The 13,508-nt window shown below is 38.5% G+C and overlaps 1 protein-coding gene across 3 annotated transcripts in view; it reads right to left on the minus strand.

Annotated features, from left to right (window-relative positions):
* FZD6 (frizzled class receptor 6) overlaps window positions 1–13,508 on the minus strand; it is a 36,012-nt gene that overhangs the window by 21,749 nt on the left and 755 nt on the right. The window contains exons 1-2 of one of the 3 annotated variants that reach the window (XM_011931112.1): window positions 12,565–12,693; window positions 12,365–12,449 (exon numbers count right to left, since the gene is read on the minus strand). In XM_011931112.1, the coding sequence (XP_011786502.1) occupies window positions 12,365–12,445 (81 nt within the window). In that variant the 5' untranslated portion in view covers window positions 12,446–12,449; window positions 12,565–12,693. Of the gene's footprint in view, window positions 1–4,997; window positions 5,128–12,364; window positions 12,694–13,508 lie in introns of those variants that run through there. The other 2 variants (XM_011931121.1, XM_011931104.1) reach the window with 2 other exon arrangements.

Consider the following 13,508-nt stretch of genomic DNA (forward strand, 5'->3'; position numbering starts at 1 on the left):
ACAGAGCGAGACTCCGTCTCAAAAAAAAAAAATTAATGTTCACAGAATACATATCAAACACTTTAAAACCTCAAGCTATGTTGACCACATTCCAGATGATGATGTATTTCCTGAAGCAAAAGCAAGTATTCCATCATATAGAATACTTTCAGAACAAATCACAGCACTTTAAATAATGGGTAGTCAGCCTAGTATTGAACTCGTTATACCAATATGTTGAAACACAACTAGGAGGAACATATTTTCAGTCTTTTGAAGTAAAAATCATGATAGAAATATTTTATGTTCTTCCTCAAAATGTCCTGGGTACCATTCTCAGAAACCAAATCTAACATGACACATTGAGATATTTCTTATGTCCTTAATTTTATGCTATGAATTTCATCATGTTATTAAACTAGCATTTAGCATGGTAAGTGCCAAACCTATGAATTAAACTCATGAATTAAAGTGCAAATCCATGAATTGAGTAGATATCAAACCTGGTCACATCAGTCTGTTCCTTTTACTCCCCTTTAGTGATACCACCTTCTTCAACTCTTTTAGTAACCCAGTGCCTTCGTGATCTCACTTATAAACTTCTCCTTTCAAATTTCATTCTCAAAAAAACTCATCTAATAACTATCAATGTTGGTTCTGAGATTCTACCATTTAATAACCAAAACAGTGCTATTTATTACAGTTTCAAAACTCAAGAAATAAAAGGTCAGCTCCTTTAAGGAAATGGTCAGTCTCTGGCAGAAATTCCTGGAAACAGCAGTTACTATTAGTACTGGCAGAGATGAGAAAGAAGAGGGCATCTGAGAAGGCAATTCACATCTCTATCGTGAAAAACAGCCTGAGCCAACAGTAAGAAAAATGAAAAATGAGAATCAAAATCAAAATACATGGAGTATTTTATATAATCCTTCGTTGGAAATAATACCAGCATTTTAATTCTAACTAGGTTCTAACTCTTCTTTAATTCTAATACTTTAATTCTAACTATTTAACTACCTGTGCTCCCTTTGGCAGGTAGTTTTCTGTTTCTGAGTCTCAGAGTATCCACTGGTAAAGTGAGAGTGATGAACTAGATGACCACTAAGGAGATTTATGGCTCAAAAGTTTAGGAAGAGGGTAACAAAGAATTGAGTAGGAGAACTGGAGATCAATTTCAAAACAACTGTAGGTGCTACAGCGAAATTTTCCCCTTGGTAAGGAACACCTTTTTTTTTTTTTTTTTTTTTTTTTAAAGAGATAGGTTCTCACTCTGTGGCCTAGGCTGGAGGGCAGTGGCACAATCATAGTGCACTGCAGCCTCCAGTTCCTGGGCTCAGGTGAGCCTCAGGCCTCAGCCTCCCAAGTAGAGAGAGAGTCTGTGTTGCCCAGACTGGTCTTGAACTCCTGAGCTCAAGTGATTCTCCTGCCTCAGCCTCCCAAAATGCTGGGATTACAAGTGTGAATCACTGTTCCCAGAGAGTAACACTGTTTTGCACTGTGCTCTAGAGTGAATATTTACTATTGGGGGAATCCAAAAGTAGGTAAGACACCATGGAAGCTAAGAGGGATTCAGGGATACAACCTGGCAATGAAAACATAGGCTCTTGACCTAAGCTTGGCCATTTGTATACTCTGGGTATTGTGATTCCTGGGGAGAGGGTTATGCAAAAGAACAGATATAGTCAGATTATTTGAGGAAGCTGCAATGTGATCAGTAATTCTTGCAGTGGCCAAATAAGCGTCCAGTGACAATGGCTCAGGAAGTATCCAATGGTATTGGCACTGGTCACAAACTAATCCTGTGGTATGACCTTAGCTATGCCCCAGTTCCCTTTGCTCCTCCTTACATTTTGAACCTGGTTCTCCTGCCTTCCCATTGATCTTACAAGCTGTCCAATATCTATCCATTTTCGGCTTAGTCAGAATTAGTTTCTGTTGTTTGTAATCAAGAAGACCAACCAGTACAGAAAAAAAACGTACAGAATAGTTTGCAAGTGATCTCAGCAAAACAGGAGGAACTCTAGAACTGGGTTTCTGGTCTGAGGCCAAAGGCAGTGAGCATCCCGTTAGTATTTAAAGATGGAAATCTGGCAACCCATGGCAAAGTGAATTAAGTTATCCTTGTAAGCACTTAGCTTGGTTTTTGCTTAGCTTCTCTGTACATATTAGAGTGATGTGCCCCGTGAACATGAGGCTATGGGAGATCAAATGAGTGGCTGCTGCCAGAGAACCAGAAAATAATATAAAAAGCATGAGTTATTCAGATTGTAGGGTAAGGTGTGGACTTCTAACGGTACTGCTTGGTTTAGGAAGAGAATAACAAACTGGCATCTCTGAATTTTTGACTCAAGGTGGGGAGCAAAACACGAGGCTGGGCACAGAGGCTCACACCTGTAATCGCAGCACTTTGGGAGGCCAAGGTAGAAGGACTGCTTTATGCCAGGAGTCCAAGACCAGCCAGGGCAACACAGCAAGACCCTGTCTCTTAAAAAAAAAAAATTAGCAGGTTGTGGATGCACACAGCCCTATAGTCCCAGCTGCCTCTGGGGCTGAGGCCTGAGGCTCACTTGAGCCCAGGGGTTCCAGGTTGCACTGAACTATGATTGTGCCACTGCACTCCAGTCCAGGCAACAGAGTGAGACCCTGTCTTTAAAAAAAAAATGAAACACACACACACACACACAAGGACTAAAAGGACTTAAGGCTTAAGGAGTTGAAAACCAAGCAGTTTGATCTGCAGGTGGCTAAATTATATCAGTTTAATGTGCTTCCCATTCATGTAAGAGACCTGGTGATATTGTAACTAGGAAACAGTGAGACCCAGAGTTCTGCAGTGGGGACACATGACAAGGCTCAGGATATCACAGAGTGCTCGGAACCTGCAGTTCTCAAGGTAGACCCTTTCTGTAAGAAGAAAATAAATGGCCCCCTGCCCCATCCCACCAGTCTTCACCCCAGCATGCCTTGGGAGCATCAAGTCAAAATCGAATCTGAAAAAAAGACCTACAAACTAGTTGTAAGACTGTAATTTATATTGGTTTCTGAGGGTTACAAATTGAGGAGGAAATAATACAATTTTAGATAGGGCTAAGACTTACTGATACGGGGTTATTTCTCAGAAATTCTAGATTCAGTGTGCTAGCTTCAGAGACTGGGCTTTTGGAGGTAAGATGATAAATGGGCTTTTGACAAGGGTTCAGTGAGACCTAAATCCAACCCACTGCAATTTTCCAAGTTCATGTATGTACACTTAAAATAGCTGTATATAGCAAAAGCACAATCATCATATTTGTTTCCTGGGTAAGTGTTATTATGGTAGGGACAAAACAAAAACCATTAGGGTCTCCCTCCCTACCATGATAGAAAATCAAAAACCATACTGCAGATTAAGGGGACTTTCAGAGATTGGCAATACCACTAGAAACACACTCAGGGGCAACAGTTCCCACCAACTGCTCATTTCAACTTTCCAGTGGATTGTCTTAAGCAACCTCAACTCAATTGGCTAAGGTGATTCTCCAGATGTGGTCTCTTTCCTGTAGCAAATAGTAAAGCTCAGGCACCTTATATGCCTCTCTAAGCTAGCCAGTTCTTTCTTCTACATAAGCAATTTGTTCTCACCCAGCAGGTACAGCAGCATATCTTTGCCAAATTGCCTTAGTGCAGTGGTTCCCAACGAGTGGCCCCTGAGTGAGCAGCATCAGCATCCCCCAGGAACGTGTTAGATGTGGAATTTTTCCACACCATCCCAGACCTATTGATTCAGGGACTCAGGGGTGGAGCCAGAGATCTGTGTTTTAACAAGTCCTTCAGATGATTCTGATGCACACCAAAGTTTAAGAGCTTCAGCCTTAGGGGAACATCAGCTCTTCAACTCTGTGCCTCAAATTCAGTCAGTGAAACATATCACCGACTTCACAGGACATCACACTAATCTATCTTATCGAAGACATAACGATGATGAGGCCATAGACATGTACTCTAGATGCCATAGTAAGACACAAGTGCAGATGAGGAGATTGACCCTACATAATTAAAAGGGACCTTGGCTTTTGCTACTAGTTCCTCATAGAAACTAAACAGGAGAGAACATCTAGAGATCATCAAGTCAAGTTACCTCTCATGAATTGAGTGTTACTGAACTCACTAACTCATGATGTCAGGGACCAGTTGCATTCCATCTTCAAGTGGCCGGGTAGATCTCAAAGATATGGGAAAGTAGCACATTCTCAGAATGCCTGCTTCTGCCATATTACAATCCTTTCCTTAAAACACACCTACGGCTTCAAGGAGAGTTCCCTCTGACCAAATGACTCATGAAGAAACAATTACAGCCTGGATTACAATAGCTGGCCCCAGCCAAGAGTGAGCTACTGTAGGATTATAACTCCATTCAGAGGTGACCCTAGCAGGCAGAACTTCAATCACTGTCTATGTTATCAGTAGAAAGATGGTCTCAGGTAAGAAGTTACATTGATTCATGGGCTATAGCTAATGGTATAACAAGATAGGGACTTGCAAGCAACAAGAGCTTGGAAGAGTTCTAGAGAACTGGTATTAGGAGTCCAGAAAAGCAGTATGTGACTGGACTTCTCCAAAATGGGCCTATAATCTCAAAAATAAAATTTTTTTTGCATGTGAATGCAAACCCAAAGGTTCCAAGACAGAGGAGGCTCTTAAATGTGTAGACTAAATAATCTACTCTGTGGATGTCAATCAGCCTTTTCTCTAGTTATACCAGTATAGGCTTAATAGGCTCAGGAACAAAAGGGTCATGGTGGCAGAAGAGTGCCCAGATCCAATAGCATAGACTTCTCCTTCTTGGGGTGATCTGGCTATTGCTGAGTAGTTCATTTGCCAGAAGCAGAGCAGTAACCAATCTTAAGCCCTCAATACGGTATCATGTCCCAGCAGGATCAACCAACTATCTAGTGTCAGGTTAAGTATCCTGGATCCTTTCTATCCAAGACTCGTCCTCACTGAAATCCCCTGCTTATAAGTTCCCAAGTAGACCATACCTGTGCCAGCATCTTAGCTGTAGCATGTTTCCTTACAGCCTGCGCTTGAATTCTAGCCCACCTGTTGATTCTATGAGCTACCTGCTACTCTTATAATCAATTCCTTTTCTGCTTAACCAGTCTGGGTACCCTATCTAAGGTGGAAAGGACATAAAAACAAAAACAAACAAAAACAAAAACCTTAGAACACAAGGAAAGGAGGCTCCTTTTTCAGAGTTAAAAGAATTAAGAGCTATATAAAATCAGTGAAGAAATGACCAGGGCAAAATAATATTAAAATAAGTCTAAAAGTATTTTTTGGAAATGAGTAAACAAGGGCAAAAAAGTAATCTAAGAAAATAAGCCGTTGTCAAAAAAGTAGAACTGAAAGTACAATGACAAAAACAGACAGGTTGTTTTACATTCCCTCCACCAGAATATAAATTCTGTGAGGTCTGTTTGTGCATTACTGTATGTCAAGTACCTGAACAGTGCCTCAAATATTTATTTATTTAGGTATTCAAATATTTGTTGAATGAATAAATACCAGCTGATCCTCAGGGAAAGGACCAGCTAGCTCCTGATGCTATAATAATATGACAATGGAAGGAACCATAATATGGGCCTGGGGTAGGTGGCACTGTAAGATCCTGAAGGGAAAGTCTGGGCTAGAATTTTAATTGAGAGGGATCAAAAGAAGGAACTGTTTGGTTTCTTAAAAATATATAAAGCATAACCTAAGCAGAGTGGTCCTATGGCAGTATCTTGGCAGTGCCTTGCTTCCCTGAGTACTGAAAATATGGGATATATAAACGTTTGTCACTTTTCTGAATCATGAATCAGAATCCCACTGGTACATGGAAGCAAGCCACATCAACAGTGAACAAGACCAAGTGACTCCAAAGCATCTGATCCTAAGCTCAGGATTTGTGCTTTCTACTCATGGTGACATACACAGTAACTCCCATGCAGTGAGAAAAGTTATATTTCTTGCTCTAAATTGGCACCAAAAACAAAGTCGATTTACAGTGATGGTGATGAAAACTGAGTGAAAGAAATTAAAAATGTGGTTGAAAAAAAGTGATGAACCTTAGAAAAACAGGCTCACTAAAGTCTAAAGGGGCCCTTAAATGTTTTCAGTTACACTTCACTGGGCAAATACTGTTAAAGTGGTTATAAAAGTCTCGAGTAAATTCTTTGAGAATGCCAATGGACTACTGTATAGGAAAGTGGTGCAAATTTTGTTACTTATTTTCATGAATGTGATCAATCTCAGGCAAGTCACCTTCTTTAAAAAGTGTAAAGTGGAGCCCGGAATACAAGAGAATAAAAAGCAGGAATTTACATTATTTCCATAATGGAAAACTTGTTATTTTAAAACTATTTCTTGTGAGGGACCATTAGAAAATTTAAATCATTTCTCCAAAAGAGATTTCCTTTGGAAATTAGACAAATGTACGTATTAACTGATTGATACTACAAAGGAATTGATCTAGAATCAATTTTTTTTTAATGTAAACCTTAGAACTTGAAAAACTACAATTCTGGGAAAGCTACATATTCAGGTACATATTCAATAAATATGAATGAACGAACACGTGACAAATATATAACCTACAGTAATAAAGTTTCATTTTACATGCCACGTTCTTGGGGAAAGGAAATAATCACAACAGTCTTCCCGTGGAATACTAAGGAATGGGCTAGGAACCTTGTGCTTATCAGCAGAGCCTCCCAGGAGAAATATCCTTTCTCTTCACATACAGTCCTGCCCTTAATCTGCAGATTCAAAAGAAGGAGTCAAGGGACTTTTCCTGCTACTGCAATGCAACATCATGAAGGAAGGTTTCTACCTTTAAAACACAACAGTAGTCATTATACAGGCAACTGGCTTGGAACACTTCTCAGTATTTATTTCATTTTATATGATTAATATCTTACTTTCAGAATACCTACAGTTATTTTCAGATAGTCTTTCCTGAAAAACAAACAGGTTAATCTCACTAAACATTTTCTTTCTTTGTGTATGGACATACAAGGGTAGAGAATATGGAAGAAAGGTGAAAGCAGGAAGGGACTGGACTCTTCTAAAAGCAGGAAAATAAAAATGCTTAAAAGCCACTATGCAACAGAAACAGATATTTTCCTTAAAAGTCTGTCTATCCAGTTTTTCTCCATTTATTTTTAACTGAATAGAGACATTCTAACAGCACATATTAACAGGTGGAAAGGAAAGTTTTTTTTTTTTTTTTTTTTTTTGGCTCACTTCCCTTTAGACTATTTAAAAGGGGAATGACCACTTGCTGTTCCAAACACAATACGTGACCTGGCTTTTGCCTAGACCTCAATGAAGGCAATTGAAATAGAAAAATACAACATTCTTGTTTCCATTTTCCCTACATCAGTCTCAGCTCTTTCGGGATGAAATCAGTCTCTCAAGGGACCTCAATCTCACAGTTTGTGAAACAATGCTCTAGATATGAAACAAAAGGAACACAATGGAAAAGCAGCAGCCATTTGTTTTTCCACTTGGGAGAGTTAGACTGTACATCCTTTTCATTACAAAGCCCAGTTACTATGCAGAATTGTAAATTAACTCTTTGTAATACAAATGATTTCAGGTTCACATAATAAAATAAGGAAAAAACTGAAGTCCCTCATTTTAAGCAATCTCCGAAACAAAATTAAAGAACCAAGATATCCCAGTGAGATCCTTTTTGTTTGTGATAAATTTTACTTAAAAAAATTTATGCAGAAAGTAAGTAACATATAACTCAGGTAATGTATTAACATAAGAATGCACATAATGTCCACTTATTACATTCTACACTATCCTTAAAACATTTTCAAATACTTTAAACCAAGGTTCAGCAAACTGTAGCTCCTGGTTCAAATATAGCCCACTGCCTGTTTTTGTAAATAAAGTTTTATTGAACACTGCCTGTTTTTGTAAATAAAGTTTTATTGAAACACAGCTACACTCATTTGTTGGCATATTGTCTGTGACTGCTTCTGTGCTACAATTTCAAAGTTGAATAGCTGTGACAGAGACTGTATGGTCTGGAAAACCAAAATAATTTTGTCTTTTAGAGTAAAAACCTGCAATCCAAACTTCTAAACCAGTGGGTCTTGAACTTTAACACTCATAAGAAACACCTGGGCAGCTTGTGAAACCACAGCTGGGCTCCATCTTCAGCGATCATGATTCAGTAGGCTGGGATAGGTGTCTGTGAACTTGCATTTCCAACAAGCTCACAAGCTGCTGGTCTATGAACTAAAGTTTAAGAACCATTGCTCTAAACCATCTCATATAATCACAGATTAAAAATGACCATAAATGCTTACATTCTATAGAACAGGCTAGCTGTTACAAAATGAAAACTAGGAACAAAAAAGGAGTGAGATAGATCTCTTGACTTATACGGGATTCTTGGTGGCTACAAGAGTACAATTCACTGCCATAGCCATCAGGCAATTCTTCAGCCCCTCATCCTAACACTAATACACAGTGAATCCTGGAAATTCAATAGGAACCAGCAGAAACTAAAGGCAATTGGGTTGGAGGTGTATAACCTAAACTGATCTTTAGAGAAGCTATAAAACAAATTTTTAGTAAAAGCCAAGTTACAAGCAGCTATACTTTAGTACTCAACTGGAATATACACTTAAGGACTAAAGTACAATGTTTGGGGGAAAAAAAAAAGACACATATAGCTTATAATCCAACAGTCCAATCAAAAGTTGAATTCCTTTACTTCATATAAATAACTAGAAATGGTTAAAAATCAAATTCTTTAAACAAATTCTAATGAGTATGTGTAGAGCTAATGTGGGAAACAAAACAGAGGATGTCAACTGATAAATTTCATTAGAGCTAGGCTCAGACAGGATGAAAAAGAATGGTATATAAACCACCTAAAAATATTAGTATGTCTTCGATTTGGACACTGTAGATGATAGAAGTGGAAGGTAAAGATTTGGAGGGAAAATTCCCTTTGCTGACTTACTGGGACATAAAATCCTACCTTTTTCTTTATTTAGCTTCTATGGAGCCTCTACCATGCTCAGAGGCATTGTACTTAGTATTAGGGACAGAAATGGAAAAAAAAACCAAAACAAACCCACCATCCCTACCTTCAACAAACTCTCAATCCAGAGACATGTAGATCACTGTAAAACAGCATGATAAGTATAAGAACAAATGTATATTATAAGTACTGTAAGGGTGTAGAGTGGGCTGATTAAACATGCTCAGGAGAAAGGTGAAAGAAGGGTTCACTAAAAACAGTTATTGCTTTAACTGAGACCTGAAGGAATTGAGCAGGTGAAGAAAGCTAGGTAGACAGACAGCTCACCAGAGGATACAGTGTGTGTAAAGATACAGAGGTGACGGAGAGTAATATGGATTTGAATTCTCCAAACAGGTCAGTTGGCTAAAGCAGTGTGTGCAATGTGGGATGGTACAAGATGGGAGACTAGACAAGAAGCCAGGGTTCCACATGAAGGGCCTGGGGTGCTCAAGAATCAGGTCTTTATTTCCCCAGCTTTAAGGAAAATGATGAAGGATTTTAACCCTAAAGTGGACTGCACAAATTTGAATTATAGTAAAATCACTGTGGCACCACTAGAGAGACTGAAGATTAGGGAGTTAACTTTTGCTTTGTTTTTGTTGTTATTGTTTTCATTTTGTTTTGGTGAGTTCAGGTCTCACTCTGTTGCCCAGACTGGAGTGCAATGGAACGATCATAGCTCACTACAGCCTCCAATTCTTGGGCTTAAGTGATCCTCCCACCTCAGCCTCCAGAGTAGATGGGACTACAGGTGTGTGACACAGAGATTTTATTTTTGGTCTAATAAGACTTTGTATTCAAGGCACTTGTAAGAAGGAAAAAGACAGACAGAGCTAAACAGAAGTAAAACAATCACCCAGTTTAATTTTTATCTAAATGAAGTTTGCAAAGAAGTAGCAAAGTGTGAAATCTACACATTGCATTCTAAAGCATAAGAAATATTATCTTGTTTATCCAATAAGGACAAGGGCCTTAAAAACAAACAGTTAAAGATGACATTATAGTCCATGTAGACAGAGAAGACTATCAGATTGGAGTGCCTGAACCTTGGACAAATCATAACTTTTCTGGGTTTCAGTTTCTTCATCTGTATAATGAAGGGTTCAGGGGTTCTTTACCTGAGCTATAAGTATATTTCAATATAATTTGTTTTCTTTGTAATCCTACCCATTTTATTTATTTAAATATTAAAACTTATTCTGAGAAGGGGTTCATGGCACAAAAAGGGCTAAGAAGCTCTGTATGATCTTTAGGGTCACTTACAACTCTCAAATTATAGGATTTTGGACATTCAAATACAGGAACTAAAAGAGAATACTATTGTATAAGGAAAAATAGGAATGGGGCGGTAGGAAAAATACAACAGTATAGACTAAAAAATTACATATAGGGATTAAAAGCCTGACCCAGGTTGACAATATTTTTGCCTTTTCATTTCTCTTTCCTTTCTTCTGTAGACTTAAGTTAACGCTGGTATTGTGACTGCTTTGAGGGCTTTCTTCTTGTGTATCCTTAAACTTACTGAAGTATGATTTATAGCAAAAAACAAACAAACAAAAAACTTCATTAGCAAAGGCTATGAGAAAAGTTACTTACATGTGGAGAATTATATAATGAAGAGATTGGTAGTGTTAGCAATCACATAAAAGAGGTAAGAACCAAAAGCCTTCTTGATAATATCCAGGCACAAAACTACTTGGGAAAGAAGCTAGGTAAATTAAAAAGTAACTTTTTTTTTTTTTGAAAGTAAAAAACAATTGGTTCTACATGTGTAGAACGAAGCTAGTTGCTACTATCTTTTAATTATAGGCATTTAATAGCAGGGCTGTATCTCTCTTGAGTCTAGATGATATCAATTTATAAGGTCACTGCTAGCATTCAAACTTAAAATGGTTGCCCAGGTGCAGTGGCTCACACCTGTAATCTTAGCACTTTGGAATGCTGAGGCAGGACGGATCACTTGTGCCTAGGAGTACGAGACCAGCCTGGGCAACACAGTGAGACCCCATCTCTAAAAGAAAAAACAAAAACCTTAAAATGTATGTAGTTACCACATACAAAGGAAATCAGATTAAAAAAATTTAGGAACACTAGCAAAACATGAACACTACAAAACATCATCAGAGAAAAAGTGAATGAATGAAGTAATTATTGCTTCACAGTGTTCTCACTATATACTTTATACACTTTATATTGAATCAGACTGAACCATCAAAATGGTTCTGATTAATGAAAGTCTCAGTGCATCATTTGTTCAGTGTTCAAAAGGACATCTTGCATCGGTTTGAAAAAAAACACTGAAAGATAACAATAATACAATCTGTATTATCCTTTTAAATAACATCTACTTAGTATTTATAAGCTTTCCTATTCCAGACATGAGTCCACAATGAGGCAGTCAGACGACTATTCAATTGAACAACAATAGAAAACTTTCAAAGCTGCAAAATCAAATCTAATCAATTTAAAAAATAGTATATATATTAAATTTGTAGGGATTTCCTCTCTTAGCAACAATCTGAGGGAAAAAAGCCTTTACTATTCTCTGTTTTTCTGGAGAAAAACTACAAAAACAATACACGTGTCCAGTTCCCTTCAGGAGACTTAACAACCTAACAAATCTGCATGGGAAGGCAGGTTCCTGTCTGTACAGGTAGCTTTCTTCCCACACTCCCTAGTAATTTGCATATCTCTAAACCAGAGACAGGTAACTAAGGCACCTAAGGCAATCTTTAGTGTCACTGTACTCCTCTCAAGTGGTTTCTTTTAACAAGTATCTTATAAAGAACATATATGTGCTATGCTTAGAAAACAAAGTCACTTTCCAGAACCTTTGTGATAACCTTAAAATACAGTCTACAGCAACAAAATATTCTGATAATTTATTTATTTCAGAAAAACTGTACCAAGTGAATATTACAACTACTTATAAAAACATGTAGATTTCTTCACTTTTAGTCCAGGCAATAAATATTACATGTTCACTGAATTAGAAAAATATTCAGAATTCGCATTTAGAGGAACTATCATACTTGATTCAGGAAAGCAAAATATTTTCCAGGTACAAGGTATTTAGAAATCATTTGTCACCATACGTCATTATATAAAATGAACCCTATTTAAACGAGTCTACTAAACCGGGCCGCAAATGTACATAAAACGTAAGTCAGTAGAGGGATTTAATTTTCAAAAGGACTTTTCAAAACACGACTTGTACACAACTTGAAGAAATCGGCTGTGTTTAAAAATAAGTCACATTACTAGTTTCTAGAACAGAGCATAAACTACTTTTCAATAAAGGTATGAAGCACTACTCACCTCCATTTCCACGGCGGCAATACTCTGGTCATAATGACCCATCAGATTAGGGAAAAATGTCATGTTATAGGCCATTTTCATACATCTGGGAACAGTAATTGGTTCACAGGTGAAGAGACTGTGCCCTCTTATGAGGGGTAGAAAAATACACGTCAACAAAAATGTAAACATTTCCATTTTCTTCAAATTCCTGATTTTACCACATAGCTTGGATGAATCACTCTTTGCATCCTCAGAAGATCCCCATCCAAAGATAAAATATTCAAATTCCTCATTTCACGATTTTACTCATTTTCAGGTTTTCCTGAAAATGAATCCTGGGTCGATTACTGTAAAAACAAACAAGAGGGTATATTAGCAACATTTGTCATAAACTCAAATGTGGAGTCAAAGTGCAGAGTTAAGATTTTCATCCCAGGTAACAAACACTGGAAAAACAACGGAAAATTCTGTCCTAGCGAGATACTCTTTCACCTGCTTTAGCATGGAATATATCATTTGCTAAGGAAGCTGCACCTCTAGGAAACCGATGCTAGGAGGTTGCTGCTGTATGGAACGCAGGGTTAAAAGGGGGAATGGCAAGAGTAAGATGGAGGAAAAAAGGAACGCTGGTGATTCGGAGTAAATCATAAAGGATTAATATAGGCATACAATCTAAGGGCCCCTGTTGGAAAGCTTATGAAGTACAAGAAAACTAAGGCCCTGGTAAATTCCTTAAGACCCAAAGAGTTCTTAAACTTGTAAAAGACTCTAACGAGTCAATTTTTGTGGCAGTCTTATAGTTTTCTAGTTTTTCAAAAGGCCAACTAGAGGGAGACTTTTAGGATTCCTCCAGCGGAGGAGCAACATTGCAGTTCTCACTGGCTAGGAGGGTGTAGCGCTGCCGTCGAAAGGAAAGTGCGCAAATCCGCCCCGCGGGAAGGGCGAAGGCAGTCCCCTGGAGGAGGAAGGCTGTGGGCCCCGGATTACGAATTACCCGCGCCCCAACACACACTGATGGCCGGTCTGCCAGCGCCCCACACCCGGGCACCTGCCCCAGGCCTAGAGCCAGACAGCGCGTTCCTGGCCTGCGCGGTGCCGCGGGGCCCCGGCACAGCCAGCCTTTCAGAGCCGTTTCCGAGGAAACTCGGGTGCGGGACGTCCC

The sequence above is a fragment of the Colobus angolensis genome, unplaced genomic scaffold (genome assembly GCF_000951035.1).
Source record: "Colobus angolensis palliatus isolate OR3802 unplaced genomic scaffold, Cang.pa_1.0 Scaffold121, whole genome shotgun sequence".
In the NCBI taxonomy this organism is placed as follows: domain Eukaryota; kingdom Metazoa; phylum Chordata; class Mammalia; order Primates; family Cercopithecidae; genus Colobus; species Colobus angolensis.